Source organism: Oryctolagus cuniculus, chromosome 4 (assembly GCF_051225735.1).
Source record: "Oryctolagus cuniculus isolate XC-2025 breed Fujian yellow rabbit chromosome 4, ASM5122573v1, whole genome shotgun sequence".
Lineage (NCBI taxonomy): Eukaryota > Metazoa > Chordata > Mammalia > Lagomorpha > Leporidae > Oryctolagus > Oryctolagus cuniculus.
This window is the reverse complement of record NC_142870.1, coordinates 170,250,106-170,277,285: the sequence shown is the minus strand read 5'-3', so window position 1 is coordinate 170,277,285 and position 27,180 is coordinate 170,250,106. Positions and strand designations below refer to the sequence as shown.

At 46.1% G+C, this 27,180-nt stretch overlaps 1 protein-coding gene across 4 annotated transcripts in view; it reads right to left on the bottom strand.

Moving 5' to 3' along the window:
- Positions 1-8,916: 8,916 nt before the first annotated feature.
- The window catches only part of PDCD6IP (programmed cell death 6 interacting protein), a 77,131-nt gene continuing 58,867 nt past the window's right edge, over positions 8,917-27,180 (bottom strand). For 2 of the 4 annotated variants that reach the window (XM_051818592.3, XM_051818593.3), the window contains exons 16-18: positions 15,644-15,767; positions 14,125-14,312; positions 8,917-12,440 (exon numbers count right to left, since the gene is read on the bottom strand). In XM_051818592.3, the coding sequence (XP_051674552.1) occupies positions 12,266-12,440; positions 14,125-14,312; positions 15,644-15,767 (487 nt within the window). In that variant the 3' untranslated portion in view covers positions 8,917-12,265. Of the gene's footprint in view, positions 12,441-14,124; positions 14,313-15,643; positions 15,768-21,982; positions 26,572-27,180 lie in introns of those variants that run through there. The other 2 variants (XM_051818594.3, XM_070072930.2) reach the window with 1 other exon arrangement.

Sequence of the window (27,180 nt, the reverse complement as noted above, 5' to 3'; positions counted from 1 at the left end):
CCGATTGCACTGCTCACCGTAAAGAAAACTTGAACCAATTTTAGAACAAGCCCGAGGAGGGAGAAGAGCCCTGCTGGGATCCTTCAAACCATAGCTGGTGAAATAGTTCCCTCTTGTGGTTGGCCTGGGCATTGCCGCTCGTAGCCTGCAGGCTGTCCAGTGTCGGGAGGTGAACAGACTTTTTGGGTCAAGAATCATATTTATCGGCCGGCTCCGCGGCTCAATAGACTGATCCTCCGCCTTGCAGCGCCAGCACACCAGGTTCTAGTCCTGGTCGGGGCGCCAGATTCTGTCCCGGTTGCCCCTCTTCCAGGCCAGCTCCCTGCTGTGGCCAGGGAGTGCAGTGGAGGATGGCCCAAGTCCTTGGGCCCTGCACCCCATGGGAGACCAGGATAAGCACCTGGCTCCTGCCTTCGGATCAGCGCGATGCGCCGGCCACAGCGCGCCGGGCGCGGCGGCCATTGGAGGGTGAACCAACTGCAAAGGAAGACCTTTCTCTCTGTCTCTCTCTCCCTCTCTCTCACTGTCCACTCTGCCTAATGAGTCAACAAATGGGAACTATACAGGTACCACAGTATGTGTGTTTTTGTTTTTTTAAGATTTATTGTTTACTTGAAAGAGTTATAGAGAGGGGTAGAGAGAGAGAGGTCTTCCATCCGATGGTTCACTCTCCAATTGGCCCCAGCTTCACGAGGTTCTAACAGCCAAGTCTTTAACCCCTGCACAGCCCTTGCCTCCATGTGAGGGGTCCAGCCCAGAGACCCCACTGATGCCCAGGGCTGGGGGTGGCAGGTGAGGGGAAGCCAGGACACAGGTACACCAGGTGCCCTCAGTGTCCGGGAGGCGGCCTGTGAGCAGGACCAGCGGGGTCTGCTGAGGGTCCACGGTCAGGGCGAGCGCCGCACACAGCAGAGCGTCTGAGTGCCCTGGCTGCAGTGCCTGCCCAAGGGCCGCAGCCCGATGACCCGCCAGGAATGCCACAGCAAGGCCAGAGGTGCGTCTCCCCCTCCAGAGCTGTCTGCACCTCAGCTGGCCACGGCACCCCCAGCGTCCAGTCCTGCAGGCTTCATTGCCAAGGGCCGGCTCCCCTGTGCTGCCCCTCCCTTGGCACCCCCCACACATACATCGCATGTTGAAACACTCCCCTGCCCCCCAGCCACACCCTCACCTGCCCCACACCCCACCTACACCTACACAGCCATGAGAGAGCAGGGGTACCAGGCAGACAGACCCTTCAAGGCCACCCACTCCCAAGCCCGCCCCAGCAGTTATCGCTGATGCAAGTTTCCCTTGGGGCTGAAACCCTGCGAAACACCCGTGTCCCCCACCCACCCCCACACACGGACCGGACTGGCCGCTCTGGGCTGGGTGCACCTGCTTCACCCCCACTGCCCCTGCAGGGCCACAGCAGGTAGCCCCTCACCCCTGACATCTGGGCTCCACACTCACCCACAGAAGCCTGGAAGGCTCCTTTCAGAGCCGTGGGCTCTTTTTGTAAAATACATAAATATAGAGATTTATTTATTTATAAGTCATAGTTACAGAGAGAGAAGGAGAGACAGAGATCTTCCATCTGCTGGTTCACTCCCCAAAGGTCTCCCATGTGAGTGCAGGGCCCAAGGACTTGGGTCATCCTCCACTGCCTTCCCAGGTGCATTAGCAGGGAGCTGGACTGGAAGTGGAGCAGCCTGGGCTTGAAGCACCACCCATATGGCACCGCAGGAGGCAGCTTAACCCACGATTTCAGCACTAGCCCTGAGCCTTAGGTTCTGAGACGGCCTCACTTGTTGGCCCCTTCCCCGAGGTGCACAGCAGGAGCGGTAGGGAGAAGGGGTACGGGTGACAGAGCGTGGCACTGGGGGTCAGCACCTTTCTGTATGCCCAAGCCTTGCGGGGGGCATCAGAACCGTCTGAGGAAGGGCCTTGTGCACCTGCTGTCCTCATGGCTCAGGGGCAGCCCCCACCAGGGCCTCAGCCTCCCAGGCTTCCTCTGCCCAGAAAGACCCAGGGTGGGCAGAGGGCCTCACCTTGAGAGGTCACTCAGGGACGGGCTTGGCAGGGACTCAGCCCTCTTCTCCTGGGGCCCAGTGGGAGCTTCTCTGCCCCTGCACATCCACAGTCAGCACGGTCACTTCCACCGTGACGAAACAGCTGTGCTTCAAAGGCGTCCCCAGAAGCCCAAGTCCACGTGCTCAGAGTGCACTCTGGGCGGTCATGAGAAGCAGGCGAGGCCAGGACGGCGGGATCCCCTGATGGCGTTAGCGGCTTTCCAAGGGAAGGCACCGTGACGCAGCAACCTAAGCCACCGCTGGTGATGCCGGCATCCCGAATCAGAGCACCAATCAAGTCCCGGCCGCTCCACTTGCAATCCAGCTCCCTGCTAATGTGCCTGGGAAAGCAGCAGAAGACGGCCCAAGTGCTGGGGCCCCTGTAGGAACATCCTTGAATGCTGGGGTTCGCCCACACACGGGGCGCTTCATGAGGGAGAAGAGACTTTCCCCGTGCACTGTGGGGTGAGTGAGTTTCCTGCTATGCATCGAGCTAGCCTGCCTCAGAGCACGGGGTCTGTTCTCAGCCCCAGCCCTCAGGTTGAACACAGCGCTCTCATGAGACCTGCACCTGGGGAGCCCAAATGCAGCAGGTGGCCGTGAGCTGCAGCCCCGCAACCCAGGCACTGGGAATGGTCTCATCTCTGCAGAGCGGGGGAGCTGCTCTCTGACCAAGGTCGCTCCAGCGAGTGGTGAGAGATTTGGTAATCACTGGCAGCCCGGTGTGCACACCCAGGGCGGTGGCAGGTGCCCCAGGGGCTGCTGCCCAGCCCCCTGTCCCTTCTAAACAAGTGGAGGCCCACCTCATTTGAAGAGGACGCCGGTGGGAGAGCTGGGAGCCCCTAGACCAAAAAGCTGACCCCCATGAGACTGTACCACTTTCTTTGACTCCTGCCCCACACCCGACCGAGGAGCAGGAACTGGCAAAGGGCTGAGTTTCCCGGATGGAGTTAGAACCAGGAGGGAGGCACAGAGGACCCCACCCAGCATTCTTCAGGGAAGTATCCGCAGCTGTTCCTAGGCTGTCGATGTCCCAAATTCCAGGGCACAGCTGTGGGCACCCCCAGCACCTAGGGCAGTAAGCAGTCTCTCGACGTGCAATTTAGAATGAGTAGTGGGGAGCAAACAGTGAATAGATGGAAGGGTGAGGAAGGACAGATGTCCCCCGTGAAACAGTCGTCCACGAAACATGGAAACGCCCACCTTAATCCCAGTGGGATCCCAGCTCCAGCACACGCCAGCCCCATCGCCTCAGCCTCTCTGGGTTTCTCCTTTCTTGTCAAATGGAGGGAAACCATGGCCATGGCACAACGCTGCCCAACAGACCTGAGTGAAGGATCTTACAGGCTAAAAGGGGACTTGGAAGCTGAGATGTGCTCCATTCATGTTGGTTGTCAGGAGCAGCCCTCGGGAGGGAGCAGCCCTGGGGTGGGAGCAGCCCTCGGGAGGGAGCAGCCCTCGGGTGGGAGCAGCCCTCGGGAGGGAGCAGCCCTCGGGTGGGAGCAGCCCTCGGGAGGGAGCAGCCCTCGGGAGGGAGCAGCCCTGGGGTGGGAGCAGCCCTCGGGAGGGAGCAGCCCTCGGGTAGGAGCAGCCCTCGGGAGGGAGCAGCCCTCGGGAGGGAGCAGCCCTGGGGAGGGAGCAGCCCTCGGGAGGGAGCAGCCCTGGGGTGGGAGCAGCCCTCGGGAGGGAGCAGCCCTGGGGTGGGAGCAGCCCTGGGGTGGGAGCTGCTCAGTGGCCGCGGGAGCCCAGCTCAGCTGCTCGGCCCTCCACGGAGGCTGAGCTGACGCCTCCGTTTAGAACAAGTGTGATAAAAACAACACCAGTTCTGGAGGGAGAAACTCATAGAGCCAGATATATAATGCAAAACTAGGAAATTTCTAGAAGATGCCATAGAAAATCCTTATGACCAGGAGCCTGCGCTGTGGCACAGTAGGCTAAGCCTCTGCCCGCGGTGCTGGCAAACCATATGGGCGCCAGTTTGTGTCCCTGCTGCTCCTCTTCCAACCCAGTTCTCTGCTGTGGCCTGGGAAAGCAGTGGAAGATGGCCCAAGTGCTTGGGTTCCTGCACCCGCATGGGAGACCCAGAAGCTGCTCTGGGCTCCTGGCTTTGGATCAGCCTAGCTCTGGCCATTGTGGCCACTTGGGGAGTGAACCAGAGGGTGGAAGACCTTTCTCTCTGCCTCTCAAGTAAATAAATCAAAAAATCTTTAAAAAAATTCTTTATGACCTTGAGTTTGACAAAAATTTTTATATAACCTTGAAAGCATGATCCATGAAAGGAAAAATAAAAACTTCTGCTTTGTGCAAAATACTGTTCAGATAATGAAAAGACAAGCCTCAGACTAGGAGAAAATATTTGCAAAGCACTGCTGATGAAGGAACAGTCCAAACTATACAAAGAATCCTTAGAATGCAACAATCAGAAAACAATCCAATCAGAAAACTGTCAAATGGATAGAAGTTCTGAATAAATACCTTATCAAAGATATGATATGTAAACATATTAAAAGACATTCAGCATCATAAATCATTAGGAATCGCACACCTATTAGAACAATTAAAATCCAAAACACTGACAATGCCAAATGCTGGTGACAATCTGGAGAAATAAAAACTCTCATTTACGTGCTGGGAGGAAAGCAAAATGCTGTCGGCACATTGGCAGGCAGCAGGCAGTGCCTTAGGAAGCCAAACAAAGTCTTACCAGGCTCCTAGGATTTCAGCCAAGTGAAAAACTTATATCCATAGCCACACATACCTGAACACAAACGTTCATTCATAATAGTCAAAAACTAGAAGCAAGCAAGATCCTTCAGAAAATACATGGATAACCAAGCTTTGGTATATCCAGCCTACCTATATAATGGAATGAATAGAAGTGAGCTATGGGGGCCAGCGCTGTAGCGCAGTGGCTTAACGCTCTGGCCTGAAGCACTGGTATCCCATGTGGGCAATGGTTTGAGTCCCGGCTGCTCCACTTCCAATCCAGCTCTCTGCTATGGCCTGGGAAAGTGGTGGAGGATGGCCCAAGTCCTTGGGCCCCTGCACCCTCATGGGAGACCCGGAGGAAGCTCCTGGCTCCTGGCTTTGGATCGGCGCGGCTCCGGCTGTTGCGGCCAACTGGGGAGGGAACCATCAGATGGAAGACCTCTCTCTGTCTCTCTCTCTGCTTCTCCTCTCTCTGTGTAACTCTTTCAAATGAATAAATAAATCCTCTTAAAAAAAATGAGCTATGAAGCCACAGACCAACACGCAGGAACCTGTTACGCAAGCCAGTCTGAAATGGCTGCATACTGTGGTTTCAACGTTTCAACTACATGAAATTCTGGAAAAGGCAAAACTGCAGACAGTACAAAGATCAGCAGTTCCCAGGGGTTGGGAAGAAGGGGGGGATTAAAAGGCCAAGCACAGGGGTTTGGGAAGCAGTGGTATGCTGGCGTATGCACACATGACATCATGCATCTGGCTAACACCACAGTAGAGTGCTGGTGTGTGGCACTGCTTCATCGGCTGTAACAGTTGGACCACACCAATGCTAATGTTAGTAACAGGAGAAACTGTGAGAGGTGGGACACAGCACATAGGAACCCTCTGACTATCTGCTTGATTTTGTATAAACCCCAAACTTCTCTTTTCAAAAAGTCTGTTCACTGGGGCTGGCGTTGTGGCGCAGTGATTGAGCCACCATTTAGCTGCTCCACTTCTGATCCAGCTCCCTGCTAATACACCCGAGAAAAGCAGCGGAAGATGGCCCAAGCGCTTCAGCCCCAGCATCCACGTGGGTGACCTAGATGGAGTTCCTGGCTCTGGGTGTCAGCCTGGCCCAGTCCCAGCTATTGTGGATGGAAGAGCTCTCCTCTCTCTCTCTCTCTGGAACTCTGCTTTTCAAATAAATAAATCATCTTTAAAAATTCTATTAATTGTGGGGCCGGTGCTGTGGTGCAGCAAGTTAACGCCCTGGCCTGAAGCATCAGCATCCATATGGGCGCCAGTTCGGGACTCTGCTGCTCCACTTCCAATCCAGCTCTCTGCTGTGGCCTGGGAAAGCAGTAGAAGATGGCCCACGTCCTTGGGCCCCTGCACCTGTGTGGGAGACCCAGAAGAAGCTCCTGGCTCCTGGCTCCAGATCGGCGCAGTTCCAGCCGGCCGTTGCAGCCAATTGGGGAGTGAACCATCGGATGGAAGACCTCTCTCTCTCTCTCTCTCTCTCTCTCAGATCGGCGCAGCTCCAGTCGGCCATTGCAGCCAATTGGGGAGTGAACCATCGGATGGAAGACCTCTCCCTCTCTCTCTCTCTTTCTGCCTCTCCTCTGTGTAACTCTGGCTTTCAAATAAACAAATAAACCTTTGAAAAATTCTATTAATTTATTTGAAGGTAATTTTGCTGAAGATACACCTTTTCCTAAAGAAAATTTTCAACTTCAATAAAGAAACTGTTCAAATGCAGTCTTCGGTTCCTGTGAAAGAAAGGCAGGCCAGACTCTGGCTTTAGACACAACTGTCTCTCCCACAGGTCGCCACTCACCTCTTTCTGGGAGCTAGGAAGCCTACACCCGATCGGAATCTACGCAGACTGTCTCCGAGGAAGGAAACTGTGACAAGTGACAGGAACAGGAAGGATCTTTATCACATGTTTTACCTTTTAATATGCACACCGTATGTTGCCTGTTCTAAAACCATGCCAGTTTTAAAGAGTGCACCCATGCGGCCCAGTCCACTGTGGTAGGCTGATGACGGCTGAAGGGGCCACGATTTTCCTCCCTTTCTTTGGGTTCCAGTGGAGAAAGAGCACCAGCCCTAGTGGGTTCCCTCTTCTCCAAGCACAAGGCTGCACATGCTGAGGGGGATGAACTAAGACACAGCAAGAGCTAACCTCCACCTGCGCCCAAGCCACCCCAGGAAGGAGAAGGCAAGGGGGCCCAGCTCCACCTGTGTCACACAGAGTTCCTGCTTACAGAGAAGGAAGCTGGAGGATGCAAAACCGAACGGAACAGTCAGCAGTTAAGATGTCAAAGTGACAGTGGGGCCAGCGCCGCGGCTTACTAGGCTAATCCTCCGCCTTGCGGCGGCGCCAGCACACCGGGTTCTAGTCCCGGTTGGGGCGCCGGATTCTGTCCCGGTTGCCCCTCTTCCAGGCCAGCTCTCTGCTGTGGCCCAGGAGTGCAGTGGAGGATGGCCCAAGTGCTTGGGCCCTGCACCCCATGGGAGACCAGGAGGAAGCACCTGGCTCCTGCCATCGGATCAGCGCGATGTGCCAGCCACGGCGGCCATTGGAGGGTGAACCAACAGCAAAGGAAGACCTTTCTCTCTCTCACTGTCCACTCTGTCAAAAAAAAAGAAAGAAAGAAAGAAAGTGACAGTGGAAGGACACTATGGGTCTACAACTGTTTACACTTTAAGAGTCATGATCTGGCTGAGTACTGGGAGGAAGACAATTGAGTGACAACGCCTTCAAAAATTGTGGGTAATGACTACTGTTCAAATGATGGGAAAAGATAAAACAATTCAAGCAATGGGGAAAAAAAAGGAAATAGAACAAAATATTTACACCTGACAAAAATACCCAAAAGTCTTATACATTATAATAAAACTGTTAAACTTTCCTGTTACCCCCAAAAATTTTTTTTCATGTAAAAACAGGCTGGATAACTAAATCTAAGTGTCTAAATCAAAGGTGTGTGCACCTATTAAGTTAGAAAATCTGCTAAGAAAATAAAAAGCAAAATCAGGCAGGGCTATTAATGACAGAACATCCTGCAAGGTGAGAAGCTGAGGGACACTTTATGTTCACACCAGACTTTACTGAGCGAATCTGAATCCCACAGCTTCACAACAGTTACAGCTTAAAATAGAAACACAGGGAACGTTTAAGGCAGGAGCGGACCTAACCCTACTCGCCCCCATCAGCTGGTGTTCTTAGCGGAAAGGGACTTAACTTTTAAGCAAAAAAAAGGAAGGATATGAAGATCTCAGAAACCAGGACCCTTTGCCTGCCGGAGTGAGTACCACAGAGCAGAACAGGCAGACAACCGGGCTGTGCCCCACACGGATGACGTGTGGACAAGAACACAGGTGCCAGTGGCCAGTGGCCTGCGGCCGTCTGGTGCACAGGCTCTTGCTCACAAGCAGTTCCTGAGCCGCCCTGGCCTGCATCAGAGGTGAACACTACGGTACCCAGGTGCACCGTGCACAGCGGATAGCAAGCACAGCCCAGGCCGCAGGCAGGCCTCCTTGGACGCCCACTGCCTTCCCCCGACACCTGGGTTCTCAGCGGGAACTCTCCGTACTCCCCAGCCCAGCCGCTGTAAGTAAAAGCAACAATGACTTAGCCATGCCCAAAGATTGGATGTTAAATAAAAGGGGAACCACATCAGTGATTGGCTCATTCCTGGAGAGAGTGTGTTCAATAAATCTGAGAATCATCGACGTATTTTCTGATAAAACTTATATGTTCGCAGATACACAGTAACAATTCCAAACTTGACCTTGAAACATGGGAGAACCGGGAAAAAATGTTTTACGAGATGGCATTTTTCACCATCCCCCACCCCTTGATCAACAGCACATCATGGCAATCTTACTGACCATTTCCAAAAGTTACCCCCAAAAATGGGTTTTGAGGAAGAAGACACTCATCTGAAAGAACCAGGATGAATCATAAGTAATGGAAAACATCGTCTGTCAACAACAGGTAAGCTACAGGATTGACAGCTGAAAAATACATCAGACAGAATGTCTTCCTTTTATAGCCTCATGAATTTAGTCTAAGTGGGTATTTATTTCCCAACCCACCGTTTGCCAAAGAAATTATAGAAACTGTAAAGCTGAAGAATAAACACTTTAAATAAGAATTCATACTCCAAGGAAGTAAGAATCTTTCAACTTTTATTTCTAGGGTACATTCATCTGGAACCTTTTTGTTTCTTTACAATTTTCCCCCTAAGAGAAATGAATACAATAAAAATATAATCCAACTACCAGCAATGTTTGTAACCAGAAAAGAATCTAAAATCTCTGGTGTGATAATATAGGACTTTTTTTAAAAAATATAAACTTCATACCAGAAATAAAGCCTGAATATTCTCTTTCTTTAAAAATATAATTTTTCCTTCTTTGCTCTTCCATGTAAATATTATAATCAACCAGTTAGTTCTAAAGTCTATTTTTAAACCAGCAATTACAACACTGTGGCAGGGCTGGGTTTTTTCTTCTGTTTTCTATCCTGTTCTATACTGTGAATCAACTAATAATTGCAAGTCTGTTTTTTAAAAGGAGATGCCACTAAGGTTCTAGCAAGATTCTTCAAGAGACACCCATCATAAAAAACAAACAAAACCCACATTAGCAAACTGAAACCTACTTAATAAATGATATTTTATCCTGCTTATGAAACTAGAAAATGGATACAAAGCACTTTTGCGAACTGCAAAGCTCTAATGGAAAACATTTTTTTTAAATCGGCTTTCACTAGAAAGGCTGCTGACTAGCCTATGAGGAACACAAGGCTGTATGAGACCCATCTTTCTCTCTGCAACTCCTAGACGTGGGGGTGAGAGGGTGAGGCATATAAACTGCCAGGAAGCAGGCACCGGGACAGCTCCCACACACGCTGACTTGCAGGGACATAAGCCTGCTCCTCTGAGCTGAGAATGAAGACCAGGGGGCACAGAGGTAGCTCCCCGTGCACCAGGGCTTTGCACCAGCCTGGGAAGGCAGGCCACCTGGCCCCTCCCAGGAACCAGAAACAGAGGCAGACAGCTCTTTTCCCACTTCTGATAGTTCCTCTACACTCAGCATTTGAAGCGCGGTCCACTGAAAATAGGATTTCAAAGCCCAACACCAAGGGACTGGGCACGGTTTCTTTAGTTTAGGCCAGTAACTTCTAAAAGCCTGAATTATTAACGTGTATACAACAAACCTGAACTCCAGAGTGGAACCCTACTTCCAAATGAACAGCATTATCCATAACAAAACTTGGGGTATTTTGTGGACCATGGGAAGCTAAGCAACGCATTAGGAAGGTTAGCGACACCAAAAACCAGACGGCTTCCTTGTCTGCAGACAGGAGAGAAGCTTCCTTCCCTGAGTCACCTTAACAGAACCACCAGTCTACGAAGGTGAACCCAGCTGAAACCTGGTCATCTCTACTGGACATGGGTGACCAAGAACGTAGCGACAACTTACAGGACGAGAGGGCGGACAGGAGGGGTGGGTCTAGGCTGCCACCTGGGACAAGGCCTTGCTGACAGTCTGTTTGCTGGGAGCAGCTGCCTGGAGGGGCTGCAGGGCTCCTCCCCAGGGCTTCAGAGGGGCCCCCGGTGGCCCAGCGCCCAGCGCCCAGCGCCCAGCACTGGGCCGGGCTGGCAGGCCTCACCCCTCTCTTTGGCCCTGGGACGCACTCGCCCTTTCCTGTAGCGCTCTCTTTCCCCAAGAGAATATTCAGGCCATTTTTATTATTTTTTTTTTCTTTTTTCTCCACAAGTGAGAATTAAAAAACTAGCAATTTGGAATACTCCTAACTTTCACTGGCTGTTTTATATGACACCTCAAGTAACAAGAACGTAGATCTTAATTGTCATTTACACAATAGTCAAACCCATCTTAAACTTTGATGAATCCAAAGTATTAAAACTTAGCAATGATATATAAGAAAACTATTCTTGCCAAGCAAGGTTCAACTATCAGACTGTCAACCAATGTTAAAATTGCATGTAATCAAAGGTTATCTGCATTGAATTTAACAGGTCTTCATGTTTTCTACATACAACAAGGATTTTTAAAAATATACACGTTTTTAAACCAATTTACTCCCTTTTACAATCACACCATCAGTCTAACATTTAAAATATAAATCCAAACTGTCAACGAAAACAACAGTGGACCAAGTGACAGCATCATTTAAATCAAACAATAAGGCAAAAAAAAAAAAGGTCAGCATTGAAACTCAGTGAAGAAACACAGACTCATGGGAAATCTGCTCCAACTCCTAACGCGCTCACGCAGAGGGACCCCGCTGTGAAGCTGGACAACTCAGCTCTTCTCCTCTGCTCCCTGCGGAGCGCACGTCTTCAGCATTTTTACTGAGGTCTACACAGTGACTGGGTACACCAACCAGAGATCAGCATTAAACACACAGCCTATTCCAAAAGTGGCCTAGGTTCCTAGCAACTGCTTTGTGTGCTCCCTGAACTAGAAAATCGTTCCATCTTTTTAGGTGCAAAATTAAAACCAAGGGGCTTAAGGTCTACTCACACACATTGTGCACTGAATGTCACTGTTAAGACAGTAAGGTAGAAAAAAGGAACACAAGGTACAGTCACTCTCTCCAAACAATGCCAGTCATCACAAAGTGCTGCCATGACACGGATTTATTTTAACCAGGTTATGGAAAAAGAGTGAATTATCTGTCAGAATATGCATTAATTTCTTGGAGAGATTAACCATAAAATAGTAAATATATATTTATTTGAAGAATCTTTGGTAGCAACTGTTTCTTCCATATTATAGGAGTTTTGAAATTAAACATCAAAATCAATTTACTAATCAGCAAAGGAAAAATATTTTATGGCACTATTCTTTTGGTTTTCCTATAAAATACCCTTGAACCTTACTAGTAACTTGTACTACTCATGCACTTAAACAGAGTATCTGGTTTAACTGATGAACATACAAAATGCAAGACTAAAAGCAGAAAGAAATTAGACAGCAATGAGAATCAATGACAAAACATAACAATGACAACTGTTCTTAAGTAATTTATTTTTAAATTATAAGATTTACAATGCTTTGATTACTCAAAATAGCATACTGGAAATTAAACCCAATCAATAAACCAAAGGAGAAAGAAAACTTAGGTTTCTTGAATATCAGTACTTAAACCATTTTTATAAGTACCTGATGTCCACCCATGTCTTCTGTAGAAAGAATAGTAATTTCAAATACTTTGCTTGCAGGTTTAATTTCTCATTTTCAACTTTTAGGAACTTAATTTATTTCAAATCCTATTATACTTAGTGTTTATACTGCAACTGCAGCAAATCTCACATGTGCAATCAAATGTGGAACTGGGCAGCTCCTAGCTCTTAGCAGACGGGAATGATACAGCACTCAGTACAGCAGAGTACGTGTATTGACCGGAGCGTGGAGTTTAGCACTTAGTGCAGGGCTGGCACTGCTCTCCCTCTGAACGGAACCAGCTGAGCTTCCGAGCGGACCGGTTACTGCTGTGGATAGTAGGACTGCTGTGGGGGCTGAGGGAAGGGGTAGGAAGGCTGCTGGGGTCCTGGGAACGGAGCCTGTCCCGGGCTCTGGTGGTACACTGGAGGGTAGGGCATGTTATACTGGCCGTACGCGTAAGGATTATAGCCCATGGGCATGGGCATTTGGCAATACCTGAGGGGAGAAAAACAGAAAACACTGGATTGGTAAATCAAATACTAGGAAATGACACATTCCATAATTGCTGTAAAATCGGATTTTTTCCCAAGAAAGCGGTTTTCTCTGTTCTTCAATCTAGTCAGAACAGTGGAGAGAAAAAACTGCTTCAAGGTACTTATGAGAGAACAGCATTCCTATCTTGGCATTAATTAAAATGAAACAATACCAAGTGCTTAAAACTATCCAGAAAATAAAACTGCTTAAGGAAATAAAATTAAATATTCAGCTACTGAAAAAAGGAATAAAAACAGAGCAGCAAAATCAGCAATCTATAAACATATAGATTACCTGTAAGCCCCAATATCTACCATAATGCATATATCAATTATAAAGTTCCAATATTTGGAAAACAGATGTATTTATTTTGTAGAAGCTCAACACGCAATAAAAGGTAATCAAATGTATGGACTTCTAAGACTAAGGAATCACCACAGGGGCCAGTGTTGTGGCACAGTGGGTTAAGCTGCTGCTTACACCACCAGCGTCCCACACGGGACCACCAGCTCAAGGACAAGCAACTACGCCTCCAGCCCAGCGCCCCGCCACCCACACGGGAGACCAAGACGGAGTTCCCGGCTCCATCCCTTCAGTTTGGTCTTAACCTAGCTGCTGTGGCCAGTTAGAGCGAGAATCAGTAGATGGACGCTCTCTTTCTCTGCTGCTCTTTCAAATAAATAAATAAACCTTTAAAATATGATCATAAAGAAAGCTTCCCTTTAAGAAAGCACATTCCAGGGCTGGTCTGTGGCATAGCTCCTGGCTCTGGCTTCCGGTCAGCTCAGCTCCAGCCATTGTGGCCATCTGAGGAGTGAACCAGCAGATGGAAGACCTCTCTCTCTTTCTCCCTTTCTCCGTCTGCAACTCTATCTCTCAAATAAATAAGTAAATCTTTAAAAAAAAAAAAAAAATAGAAGGCACATTCCATAGCTAAGATAAATTTCTGTTTACCAGAATTTAAATGCCAAAGTTTCAGAGTATAGATATGTAAATAAGGCCTTATCAGGCTTACCATGCTAAGCTCAGAAAAGGTAACCTTTTATCACTTAAATAAATGTGGCCAAGGAAACATACACTGAATTCCAAAAAGAAGAGATGTGCTTAACATGAACTCGACACACAAAATAAAAGCACAATTTTAAAAGCCTGGAGAATGGCTATTTACACAAATAAGTAACTATAACACTATTTTAACTTCTAATACACTGACAATGCAGCTTATGATACATCCATTTAAAGAGGCCATTAAGCAGGGGCTGGTGGTGTGCAGCAGGCTGACCACGCCTGTGATGCTGGCATCCCCTATCAGAGCGCCAGCTGGAGTCCACCTGCCCTGCTCCTGGTCCAGGTCCCTGCCGTGGCCTGGGAGAGCGGCAGAACACGACCCAAGTGCTTGGGCCCCTGCACCCGCGTGGGAGACCCGGACCCAGCCCAGCCCAGCCCTGGCTGTGGCAGCCATCTGGAGAGTGAACCAGCGGATGGAAGATCTTACTCCTCCCTGCACCCCACCCCTAATTCGACCCCCTGCCCTGTCACTCTGCCTTTCAAATAAACAAAATAAATCCTGAGAGAAAGAGAGAGAGGCTAGCCAGGAACAGAAACATTACCCGACCCACTGGGAGAGACAGCACTGCAGCCTTACCCAGGGTATCCTGGATAGGTGGGGTATGGTGGGCCCTGGGCCTGTGGAGGAGGGGCCGAGCCAGGGGTTTGAGATGGAGCAGGTACTGGGGTTCCAGTTCCCACAGGAGCCGGAGCAGAGGCAGAAGGAGTTCTATTTGCTGGAAGCACAGGAGGTGGAGGCCGGGCAGGGGGCTGGGGCTTTGTAGGCTGCAAGAGAAAGCACTGATTACAAAATGTTTTCCTGTTTGGCTCAAAAATGCCATTAATTAACAGAAATAAAGGCATGTAAGAAATTCTAGAATCCCCCATTCCTACAACTGAATGTTGCAATATTACTCTGGAAACCCACCATGGCAGCACTTTGTGCACTCTCCATTGCCTCTGCTCACGTTCTGCTATCTAGTATTCAATCACTGACCTTGTCCACCACTGGCTAGACATCTGAAGGGAGGGAAGCAGAGAGAGGCCTGCCTTATGACTGCAACCTCCTCCCAGTCCCCCAATCTATAGGAAAATGTTAATAAAATAGTAAGAGCAAACAATCAAATACCAAAAAAATTCACTATTAGCATTGCGCCACACAGGCTTGATTCACAGCTACACCCATATATTTATCTGCCTCTACACTTGCAGGACCATTTGAAAGTGAGCTGCAGCTGGCGCCGCGGCTCACCAGGCTAATCCTCTGCCTTTCGGCGCCAGCACACCAGGTTCTAGTCCCGGTCGGGGCGCCGGATTCTGTCCCGGTTGCCCCTCTTCCAGGCCAGCCCTCTGCTGTGGCCAGGGAGTACAGTGGAGGATGGCCCAAGTGCTTGGGCCCTGCACCCCATGGGAGACCAGGAGAAGCACCTGGCTCCTGCCTTCGGATCAGCGCTGTGCACCGGCCGTGGCGGCCATTGGAGGGTAAACCAACGGCAAAGGAAGACCTTTCTCCCTGTCTCTCTCTCTGTCCACTCTGCCTGTCAAAAAAAAAAAAAAAAAAAAGTGAGCTGCAGACTTTGTCATGCCATGTATCATGTATAAAGACTTTGGCATTCAGGTTCTAACAGGGATATTTCAACATAATCACAATACCATTGGTAGTCTAAGAAAACTAACAATTATTCCACTCAAGATTCAGTTGTCCCTTTGTATCACACAAAAGTCCCAATATTTGTTTTTATGAACCAAAATCAAGATTTATATTGAAATTGAATATAATGGACCTTTCAGTTCTTTTCATCTCAGATACACATCCCCCTTATCAGTGACATCCACTTTCAGAAAAGGCGGACCGAGAGCCACGTAAAGCTTCCATGCTCGGTATTTCTCCAATGATTTCCTAACGGCACAGCTTGATTCCTTATTCCATCACTGTGTTATTACAAAGATACAGACTCTAAAGGCTTGACTAGCCTCAGATCAAGCATTTTTTGGCAAGAATTCCTAAGTGATTTGTGGTGTATAAACTGCAGAACATCCGAAGGTTCGTCCCTCCCCGTGAAAGCCTGCTTTAGCCTCGTGTGACACCACCACCTGGCCATGCTCTGCTGACTCACCGGCATGGTCCTCGGGGCTGGGGTCGGAGCAGCTGGCGCGTGTCCCCCTGCTGGAGAGGACTGATAGGCAGGCGTAGGGATTGAAGGAGCACTAGGTTCTCGGGCAATGCTCTGCTGCAAGTCCCTGATTAAAGACAGAGTTATGTTAGAAATTAACAGGAACTTTTAACAACACATATAAAATTCCAGGTCTTTTTCTTGTTTTTCTTTTCTTCGTACTTACAAGATCGTAAACAGACCCCAGAAAATAATGGTATTTTAAAATATACAGCACTCCTATTCTCAATTAAAACTGTAATCTTCCTTCCTACTCTTTAATAAAATGAAGTTCTATCTTCTGAAGACTACAAAACAGGAAATGTTTCTAGAGATCACAGTTAAAGCTAGAGTAAGGAACATATCAAACTGGGTAAGCAATCCTAGAAGAATGCCCACTGTTTTTTTGTTTTGTTTTGTTTTTAATTTTAATTTAAGAGAGAGAGCACCAAGAGAGACTGAGAAATCCACTGGTTCGTTCCCCAGATGTTTACAGACCAGAGTCAGGCTGGAGCCCAGAGCCGACAACTCAGTCCAGGTCTCTTATGTGGGTGGCACGAGCCCAACCACTTGAGCCATCACTGCTTCCCCCCAGGGGCTGCACTATCAGGAAGCTGGAGTTAAGAACCAGGACTGGGCATCACACCCAGGCACTTACGCAAATTTCTAGATGAAAATTTTCTGAAAACATTCAAAGAAACGTGGCACTGAGATAGTCTTATATTAAAAGATTACTCATAATCTGTTACTAAGAAAAATTCACAATATATCATTGAAAAGACAATTAAAATATTCAACATTAGAAAAAATTTAATTCTTCTCTAACAATAAATTGGAATTTATCCCAAAAATCTTACCAAACAACACCCCAGGTAAAATACACTCTCTCTTATACAGGATGTTGATCAACTTCCCAGTGCACTGATTAATGTACACAGAGCAGTGAATGTAACATATCCCAGAATGCCCGCAGGAGTGCCTACTGCTCTGACCCAACAGTTAACAGCAGTCCCCCTCATCTCCCACCCCACACCTTCACTGTCAAAGAAAGCCCCAGCTGGAAGATAAGTCGCTCCAAACACAAAGAAAATATACGATCAAAAAAACTCCTCTTAATGCAGGAATTTCCGTATACAGCTACAAAATCATCTGGTCTGGCCCTGCCAAGGCAACCATAGGTGGGACTTCAATAAATAAATTCAATAAATCTACAGCAGGCTAATTTTCAAGCTGATCATTTCGTATGGCTCATGAAAGTGTTATACATATCAAAATGACCTTTGGCAGAAAAAAGGTTCCCCACCCATGACAACTTCTTAAACAGGAAGTTTCTAATCAATATTTAAGGTCTAAAAGGCTAGATTTGAGATATCTAAGAAATACATGTATATTATGCAATACCCTTACTTTTCCTCTGATAAACTCCAGGGAAGCTAGCAGTAAGTGGTACACTTAGAGGGCAAATGAGAATTTCCTAGCCACAAATTACTGATAAAAATCAAAGCTATTAAATCCTAAGACCAATAACATAAAACAAGGAAAAAGTACATGAAATAAAATGCCACTAATTTCCCTACACCCGCCAACCCCTGATACTGACAGCAGTCCTTAAATCAGTGAGAGCAGGTAGGGCAGGCACTGCGGCGCCCCACGTTCCGCCAACACTCAGGATCCCCAACCCCTGCTGAAAGGCAGAGTGACAGCAATCACAGCACAGCACCTCTGCTTCTCATTCAGGTTCCTCCTACAGCACCCCGGGAGGCAGCAGATGATGGCTCAAGTGCTTGGGCTCCTCTCACCCTTGCTGAAGACCCAGATGGGGTTACAGGTCCCTGGCATGGGCCTGACCCAGCCCTGGCTATCACAGACATCCTGGGAATGAACCAACAGACGAAAGGTATCTCCATTTCTCTCCCTCTACCTTTCAAGTAGATGAAAAATAAACATTAAGAAATAAAGTAAAGCTCAGAGAAAAACATTCATTCTTTTTGTACTATTTAAAGAGATTTCAACAGTAACAGAATATAAAAATCAAAGCTTCTAGCTAGTAAGTATATAAAAAGGACTTCTCATCACAAGGGAAAAATTCAAATCATAATGAGTTAACACTACACACCTACCAGACAAGCTAAGAAAAGTATGTGGTACAACCACAAGTCTTATACATTGTCAATAAGGAAACTGGTAGGAGCTGGTGCCTCCATCTACAAGTGCTGGTTCAAGTCCTGGCCACTCCACTTCCAATCCAGCTCGCTGCTAATGTGCCTGAGAAAGCAGCAGCAGATGGCTCAAATCCTTGGGCCCTTGCACCACGTGGGAGATTTGGAAGAAGCTCCTGGCTCCTGGCTTCGGCTTGGCCCAGCCCTAGCCATTGTGGCCAACTGGCACGTGAACCAGTGGATGGAAGGTCTCTCAATCTCTGTCTCTCTCTCTATTCTATTTCTGCCTTTCAAATAAATAAATAAATCGGGGGGGGGGGGGGGGACCGCCGCTGTAGTGTAGTAGGTTAAGCCTCCACTTGCAGAGCCAACATCCCACATGGGCACCAGTTAAAATCCCAGCTGCTTCACTTCTGATCCAGCTCCCTGCTAATGCACCTGGGAAGGTAGCAGAAGATGGCCCAAATACTTGGGCCCTTGCACCCATGTGGGAAACCTGGAAGAAGCTCCTGGCTCCTGGGTTGTGGCCATTTGAGGAGCCAGGCAGGGGACAGATCTCTCTGTCTTACTCTCTATATATAACTTTGTCTTTCAAATAAATGAATAAATTTTAAAAATATACAAAGAGAAATTTATAAATGAAATATTTACTGTGTTTTCACACTAAGCCTCAGAAATCCAGTATGTATTTTATACTTATAGTACAACTCAATTCGGTCAATTCAGACTAGTGATATTTCAGGTGGGTGCTTAACAGCAGGGGCCCAAGCACCTGGGCCGTCCTCTGCTGCTTTCCCAGGCACATCAGCAGGGAGCTGGACCGGAAGTGCAGCAGCCGGCACTCCAACGAGGGCTACATAGGATGCCAGCGTTGCAGACAGTGGCTTTACCACTACACCACAACACCAGCTCCCTTTGATTATATTCTGAAATAATATTTTGTACATACCTGGCTAAACAAGATATTGCTGAAAATAATTTAACTTTTTAAATGTGGCTACTGGAAATTTTACAATTTCAAACTGTCACTGAATATTATTTCACCATACAGATATATTTATTTAATCAGCCCTGAATATTCAATTTATTGCTATTCTTTTACTGTTACCAGTAGTATGCTGTATTTTACAACATTCATGCCAGCAGTATTTATAATAGGCCCAAACTAGAAACTGCTCAAGGATTCAACAGCAGAATGAATTTTTTTCTTTTAAAGATTTATTTATTTACTTGAAAGGCAGAGTTACAGAGGCAGAGGCAGAGAGAGAGAGGTCTTCCATCCGTTGGTTTACACCCCAGATGGCCGCAATGGCTGGAGTTGCGCCAATACGAAGTCAGGAGCCAGGAGCTTCGGGGTCTCCTATGCAGGTGCAGGGGCCCAAGCACTTGAGCCATCTTCTACTGCTTTCCCAGGCCACAGCAGAGAGCTGGATCAGAAGTGGAGAAGCCAAGACTTGCACCGGTGCCCATATGGGATGCCAGCACTGCAGGCAGCGGCTTTACCCACTACACTAAAGCACAGGCCCCCAGAATTTTTCATTCACATGATGAAATTTGTAAGAAATGAGACTACAGATACATACAACTGTAAGGAAGAATTTCACAAACATAACGTTGAATGAAAACGAGCCACAGAAGAAATCTAACATTGAATATATGATTCACTGTCAATACAGTATAATAGGAGAACAAAGCAATCTATGTTCTTAAAGGTTAGAACAGTGGTTGTTCTGGGGCAGAGGGTAATGACAGGGTGTGAGCATGAGCAATGCTTCCAGAGTGCTGAGATTTTCATGTACTGATCGAAGTACAGCCTACCTAGTGTACTCAAGTTCATGAATAACAAACAGGATGCACACTTACGTGGACTTCTCTTTTGCACGTTACAGTCAATAAAACAAGTTCAAAGAATTCAGGCCCTGAGGTTGTTTTTTTTTTTTTTTTTTTTTTTTTGGACAGGCAGAGTGGACGGTGAGAGAGACAGAGAAAAAGGTCTTCCTTTTGCCTTTGGTTCACCCTCCAATGGCCGCTGCGGCCGGTGCGCTGCGGCCGGCGCATCACACTGATCGGAAGCCAGGAGCCAGGTACTTATCCTGGTCTCCCATGGGGTGCAAGGCCCAAGCACTTGGGCCATCCTCCACTGCACTCCTGGGCCACAGCAGAGAGCTGGTCAGGCCCTGAGTATTAACAATGATTTTAACAAAATAAACCACCAGATTTTTAAAAGCCCCTTTTAGTAAATAGTCTATTTTTCTATCATTTACCTACCTTTCAGTCACTGAGATGAAAATATGTGACAAGTTTATGCTGTCTTAGAACTAATTTTGTTTATAGTACGAATACAGAAAAACACATGTGATAAGCAATGAGCCTAATTTTCAAATCTGAGACCTGAAACATGAAATACTTGAAAATGAGAAAATTTAAATATTTCTTCCAAAGAATATCTAGAGATATAAGCACATTTAAATGCTTATTTTTATTTTCCGTCTTCACACATAATGCATTTGTTCTATATCTTTTTCTTTTGATTGTAACTATTCAGAGATCTTTCTTTCCATATCAGCAAACTGAAAACATCTCTTTTTTAAAACCAGGTGCACAGTACTCCACTGTACAGTTCCTTGGTTGACTTATTCACCAGCAATGAACACAACTTGATTCTTTCATTGCTATAAGCAATACAAAAATGAATAAGCTCATCAATATGTCACATCTAGCACATGCTAATTTCTTCAAAATTGATTCCCAAAAACAGAACAGGCAGATTAAAGGACACTTCACTTTGTAATATATTATCCTTCTCAGTCGGTGAAACCGCTCTATGCAAGGATTAGACCAATCTCTACTCTCAGTGCAAGGAATGGCATCTACTCCCTGGCCTGTGTCGACAAGGCACAAAGCAACAAATCTCCAGGTCTCTGCCCATAAGGAAAAGGCTATTTCAGAGTATTTAATTCGTACTTAATGCTGAACGAGGGTACTTTTTCACGTGGTTAAGAGTCACGTGTACTTCCTTGCCTACAGACGTCTGTTCACATCCTTTCCTCGGTTTTCTATTGGGGAGTTTTTCTTTCTCCTCAATAACTCTGTTTATATATGTAAGGTAAATTAGCCTCAGGAAGTTTCCATTGCTGTTTCCCTAGTTTGTCAGAGCTTGACTGTGCTTATTTCAATGATGAACTAACCTTTTTGTCCTCTTAATGGATTCTGGATTTCAGGAAGCGTTAGGAAGACCTCGCCTTCCAGCTTTAATAAGCAAGTCCCCATTTTCTGGTAGGCTTCACATTTCATTTTACGCATCTCAATCTCATTCATTTGGAATTCACTCTGGCATCCAAATAACTTGCTTTCTAAATGGCTCTGCATCTGTTGCCAACTTCTGACTAGTTTCAGGACTTCTCTGTACTAAGTTTACATACGCATTTGGGTCTACTTTTGTTTTTCGTTCTTTGCTCTAACAGTACTGTGTACCTTCAAAGTGTGGTATGCTCACTGTCTGCTCACTATTCTTGTTCAGTTTCCCTGGCTAATCTTGTTTACTTTTCTACTTCAACTTTAGGATCAGCTTGTCTACTTCCAAACGAGTATTTGTTAGTTTGTAATCAGAACACTGTATGTGTAAGTTTATTAACATCTTTATGAAGGTGAGTCACTCTATCCAGGAATATGTCTTTAAACTTGGCTCAAAGTCTTCTTCTGTGTCTTTGAAATAATATCCTACAGTGTGTTTCAGACAGATCTCATATGTAACAATTTCACTCATATATTTTACCTTTTTTGCTGCTATTGGTTTTTCTTCCATTGTATCTTCCACAGGGCTACTTATATGAACATTACTAATTTCTACAAATTATTTTTATGACCAGTAGGTTCATTAATAATTACTATTTGCAGAATGTGGAGGTTGATTTTTTGGGTCAACTCTACAACTAGAAACTCTACATAGTGTTACCTCTCCTTCCCAGCTTTTGTCACTGATTTCTTTCTCTTGTCCAGCTGTGCTCACTACAGCCAGTACAGCAGTAAACAGCTGTGCCGATGGGGAGCACCTGCGATGTTTCTGACGCTGGGTGGGATGTTGTTTCTCCATTTAGTCATGATGCTGAATGTGAGGAATAACTTCTTTTTTCATTTTTCCCCCTTCATGTTAAGGAAGCCCCTATCTACTCCTTTTTTATTCAGTATCACTAGAGTTATTTTCTCAAATGCTTCTGCCCCATCTATAAACAGAATTGTATGATTTTTTTCTCCCTAGATAGAAAAGTACGGAACCAATCCTTGCACTACTGGAATAACCATTCCCTTCTTCCTGGTCACGATTCTTTTTTAACATACTGGTGAATATCCTTGGCAAGTACTTTATAGGCCTTTCACATCCATTATTTTTAACTAAAAATGGTCTAAGAACTGTTGTTTGCTTAAATCTTTGTCAGATTTTTTTTTATCAGTACAACTAATTAAGAAGGTGTTTGTTTTTGATGTGTGTGTGTGCTTTTAAAGCTCCAGATCAAAAAAAAAATAACTATTTGCTTTTTAAAGATTTAGTGGGAGTACTCTAAAACAACTACCGTGTTCTTTGTTGGGGTAGACAAAGTTAGAGCTTTGGCAATTTCCCAACTTCTACAGAAAAATATTTAGATACAAACACAAGGTGAAGAAAGGCCTGGCCGACTGGGCCGGTATAGATGTAGTACTCTTTAAGTTCTTTATTACTATAAACACAGCCTTCTAAACACTTGGATAACAGTCTGGAGAGAAAATCTGTGGCTCAACTTATATTTGATCAAGGATCTAACCCAATACCTGGAGCAAGGACAGTCTATTCAATAAATGGTGCTGGGAAAACTGGAATTCCATGTACAGAAGCATGAAGCAAGACTCCTATCTTTCACCTTACACAAAAATCCACTCAACATGGATTAAAGGTATAAATCTACGACCCAACATCATCAAAGTATTAGAGAACACTGGCGATACCCTGCAAGATACAGGCACAGGCAAAGATTTCTTGGAAAAGACCCCAGAAGCACAGGCAGTCAAAGCCAAAATTAACATTTGGGATTGCATAAAATTGAGAAGTTTCTGTACAGCAAAAGAAACAGTCAGGAAAGTGAAGAGGCAACTGACAGAATGGGAAAAAAATCTGCAAACTATGCAGCAGATAAAGGATTAATAACCAGAATCTACAAAGATATCAAGAAACTCCACAACAATAAAACAAAAAACCCACTTAAGAGACGGGCCAAGGACCTCAATAGACATTTTTCAAAAGAGGAAATCCAAATGGCCAACAGTCACATGAAAAAATGTTCAGGATCACTAGCCATCAGGGAAACGCAAGTCAAAACCACAATGAGGTTTCACCTCACCCCTGTTAGAATGGCTCACATTCAGAAATCTACCAACAATAGATGCTGGTGAGGATGTGGCGAAAAAGGGACAATAACCTACTGTTGGTAGGAATGCAAACTGGTCAAGCCACTATGGAAGTCAGTCTGGAGATTCCTCAGAAACCTGAATATAACCCTACCATACAACCCAGCCATCTCACTCCTTGGAATTTACCCAAAGGAAATTAAATTGGCAAACAAAAAAGCTGTCTGCACCTTAGTATTTATTGCAGCTCAATTCACAATAGTTAAGACCTGAAATCAACCTAAATGCCCATCAACAGTAGACTGGATAAAGAAATTATGGGACATGTACTCTATAGAATACTATACAGCATTCAAAAACAATGAAATCTGGTCATTTGCAATAAAATGGAGGAATCTGGAAAACATTATGCTGAGTGAATTAAGCCAGTCCCAAAGGTACAAATATCATATGTTCTCCCTGATTGGTGACAACTAACTGAGCATCAAAAAGGAAACCTGTTGAAGTGAAATGGACACTATGAGAAACAGTGACTTGATCAGCTCTTGTTCTGACTGTTGATGTACAATGTAATACTTTATCCATTTTAGTATTTTTTTGTTCTACTTAGTATTATTGGCTGAACTCTTTAATTAACACACAATTATTCTTAGGTGTTTAAATTTAACTGAAAATGATCTCTCTTAAATATAAGAGTGGGAATAAGAGAGGGAGGAGATGTACAGTTTGGCACATGTTCAATCAGACTTGCCCCAAATGGTGGAATTAGAAACGTGCCAGGGGATTCCAATACAATCCCATCAAGGTGGCATGTACCAATGCCATCGCACCAGCCAAAGTGATCAGTTTCAGTTCACAATTGATCATAATGATAGGATTAAGAACCAAAGGGATCACATAAACAAGACTAGTGTCTGCTAATACTAACTGATAGAATTAAAAAGGAGAGAACAATCCAACATGGGAAGCAGGATACACAGCAGACTCAAAGAATGGCAGATGTCCTAAACAGCACTCTGGCCTCAGAATCAGCCCTTAAGGCATTCGGATCTGGCCAAAAAGCCCATGAGAGTATTCTAGGCATGGAAAGCCAAGACACTCTGGCAAATAAATAAATAAATAAATAATCTCTGCGAGTGAGATTCCAGTGGAAAGAACAGGTCATCAAAGAAGGAGGTACCTTTCTCTGAAGGGAGCAGAGAACTTCCACTTTGACTATGACCTTGTTTAAATAAGATTGGAGTCGGTGAACTCAAGAGGCTTCCTTAGCCTTGGCAACTCATGACTAGAGCCTAGGGAGATTACTGACTCCATAAACAAGAGTGTCAACTGTTAAGTCAACAACAGGAGTCACTGTGCACTTACTCCCCATATAGGATCTCTGTCCTTAATGTGTTGTACAATGTGAATTAATGCTATAACTAGTACTCAAACAGTACTTCACACTTTGTGTTTCTGTGTGGGTACAAACTGTTGAAATCTTTACTTAGTATATACTAAATTGATCTTCTGTATATAAAGAGAATTGAAAATGAATCTTGATGTGAATGGGATGGGAGAAGGAGCAGAAGATGGGAGGGTTGCGGGTGGGAGGGAAGTTATGGGGTGAAAAAGCCACTGTAATCAAAAAGCTGTACTTTGGAAATTTATATTTATTAAATAAAAGTTAAAAAAAAAAAAAAAGAAAATCTGCAGCTCACATCTATTGTTCTTGAGCTTTTTTTCCCTAAGTTTTCCTTCTTTATTTGAAAGTCAGATTAGAGAGAAGGAGAGGCAGAGAGAGACCTTCCATCCACTGGTTCAGTCCCCAGCTGGCTGCAATGACAATGCTTGGCCAGGCCAAAGCCTGGAGACAAGAGCTTCATCTGGGTCTCCCACGTAGGTGCAGGGACCCAAACACTGAGGACATCTTCCACTGCTTTTCCCAAGCCCTTAGCAGGGAGCTGGGGACTTAAACACGCAGAAACAGGGGATGCTGGTGTAACAGGTGGTGGCTTTACCTGCCAGGCCACCAGGCCAGCCCTTGTCCTTCAGTTCTTAAAGCAATGGTTCCACTCTCTCCTAGCATGGACTGCGGCCACCCTAAACTATTCTGACCTTTTTATAAACTGACTTCATCAGTGTGCTTAATCTTTTATGTCTATCTGAAAGGTCCTGCCATCTTTTTTTTTTTTTTTTTTTTTTTTGACAGATAGAGTTAGACAGTGAGAGAGACAAAGAGAAAGGTCTTCCTTCTGTTGGTTCACCCCCCAAAGGGCCACTACGGCCGGCGCTGCGTCAATCTGAAGCCAGGAGCCAGGTGCTTCCTCCTGGTCTCCCATGTGCATGCAGGGGCCCAAGCACTTGGGCCACCCTCCACGGCCTTCCCAGGCCACAGCAGAGAGCTGGACTGGAAGAGGAGCAACCAGGACTGGAACCCAGTGCCCATATGGGATGCTGACGCCACAGGCGGAGGATTAACCAAGTGAGCCATGGCGCTGGCCCCATTTTTTAAGGCTAATAACATGTTCCTTGTTGTTGATTGGACGTTCTTATTGTTTTTCCCTATCATGTACTATGCCCTTTCAACAGCCTTCATTTCCTTTTTTTTTTAAAGATTTATTTATTTATTTGAAAGACAAAGTTACAGGCAGGTGAAGAGAGAGAGGGAGGGAGGGAGGACTTCCACCCACTGGTTCAGTCCCCAAATGGCCAAAACAGCTGGAGCTGCATCAGTCCAAAGCCAGAAGCCAGGAGCTTCTTCGAGGTCTCCCACGTGGGTGCAGGGGCCCAAGCACTTGGCCCATCCTCCACTGCTTTCCCAGGCCACAACAGGGAGCTGGATCAGAAGTGAAACTGCCAGGACTTGAACCGGCGCCCATATGCGATGCTGGCACTGCAGGCAGCAGCTTTATCCATTACACCATAGCACCAGTCCCAAGCCTTCATTTCTTTTAGAAAAATGTTCTTGAACTGCATCATTGTTCAGCTGTTTTGGTTTTTCTTCTCTGAGGGAAACTCATTAAGGACATTGGATCTTCTATGCCCATCTTCTCCCAACCCTTTTTAATTCTTGTTCCATGTGATTTCCCCATTTCCATTCCATGCTCTTGTGTCTTCTGTGTCTGTTCTCCCCTGTGTTTCTTCCATTTCATTTTATACTGGAATGACTTTGTTCTTCCTCTTCTACTCCTTTCCTGAATTCTGACACCTCAGGTTTTATCAGGTGCTGCTTTCTTACCATCTTCTTTTGAAAATCTTCTTTCCTGCATTTCTGTCCGAGGTATTCCTTAGAGTATCTGTCCCCTTTCTCTGTCACGGAGTGTGTGAGAGAGAGGTGGGTTCTGTATCATTCTGTCATCTCACTCCCTACACCTGCATGTCACGGAGAGTGAGAGAGGTGGGTTCTGTATCATTCTGTCATCTCACTCATTCCTACACCTGCATGTCACGGAGAGTGTGTGAGAGAGGCGGGTTCTGTATCATTCTGTCATCTCACTCATTCCTACACCTGCATGTCACGGAGTGTGTGAGAGAGGTGGGTTCTGTATCATTCTGTCATCTCACTCTCCCTACACCTGCATGTCACATAGAGTGTGTGAGAGAGGTGGGTTCTGTATCATTCTGTCATCTCACTCGCTACCCCTGCATGTCACGGAGTGTGAGAGAGGTGGGTTCTGTATCATTCTGTCATCTCACTCCCTACACCTGCATGTCACAGAGAGTGTGTGAGAGGCGGGTTCTGTATCATTCTGTCATCTCACTCGCTACACCTGCATGTCACGGAGAGTGTGTGAGAGAGGCAGGTTCTGTATCATTCTGTCATCTCACTCCGTACACCTGCATGTCACGTAGAGTGTGAGAGAGGTGGGTTCTGTATCATTCTGTCATCTCACTCTCCCTACACCTGCATGTCACGGAGTGTGAGAGAGGCGGGTTCTGTATCATTCTGTCATCTCACTCCCTACACCTGCATGTCACGGA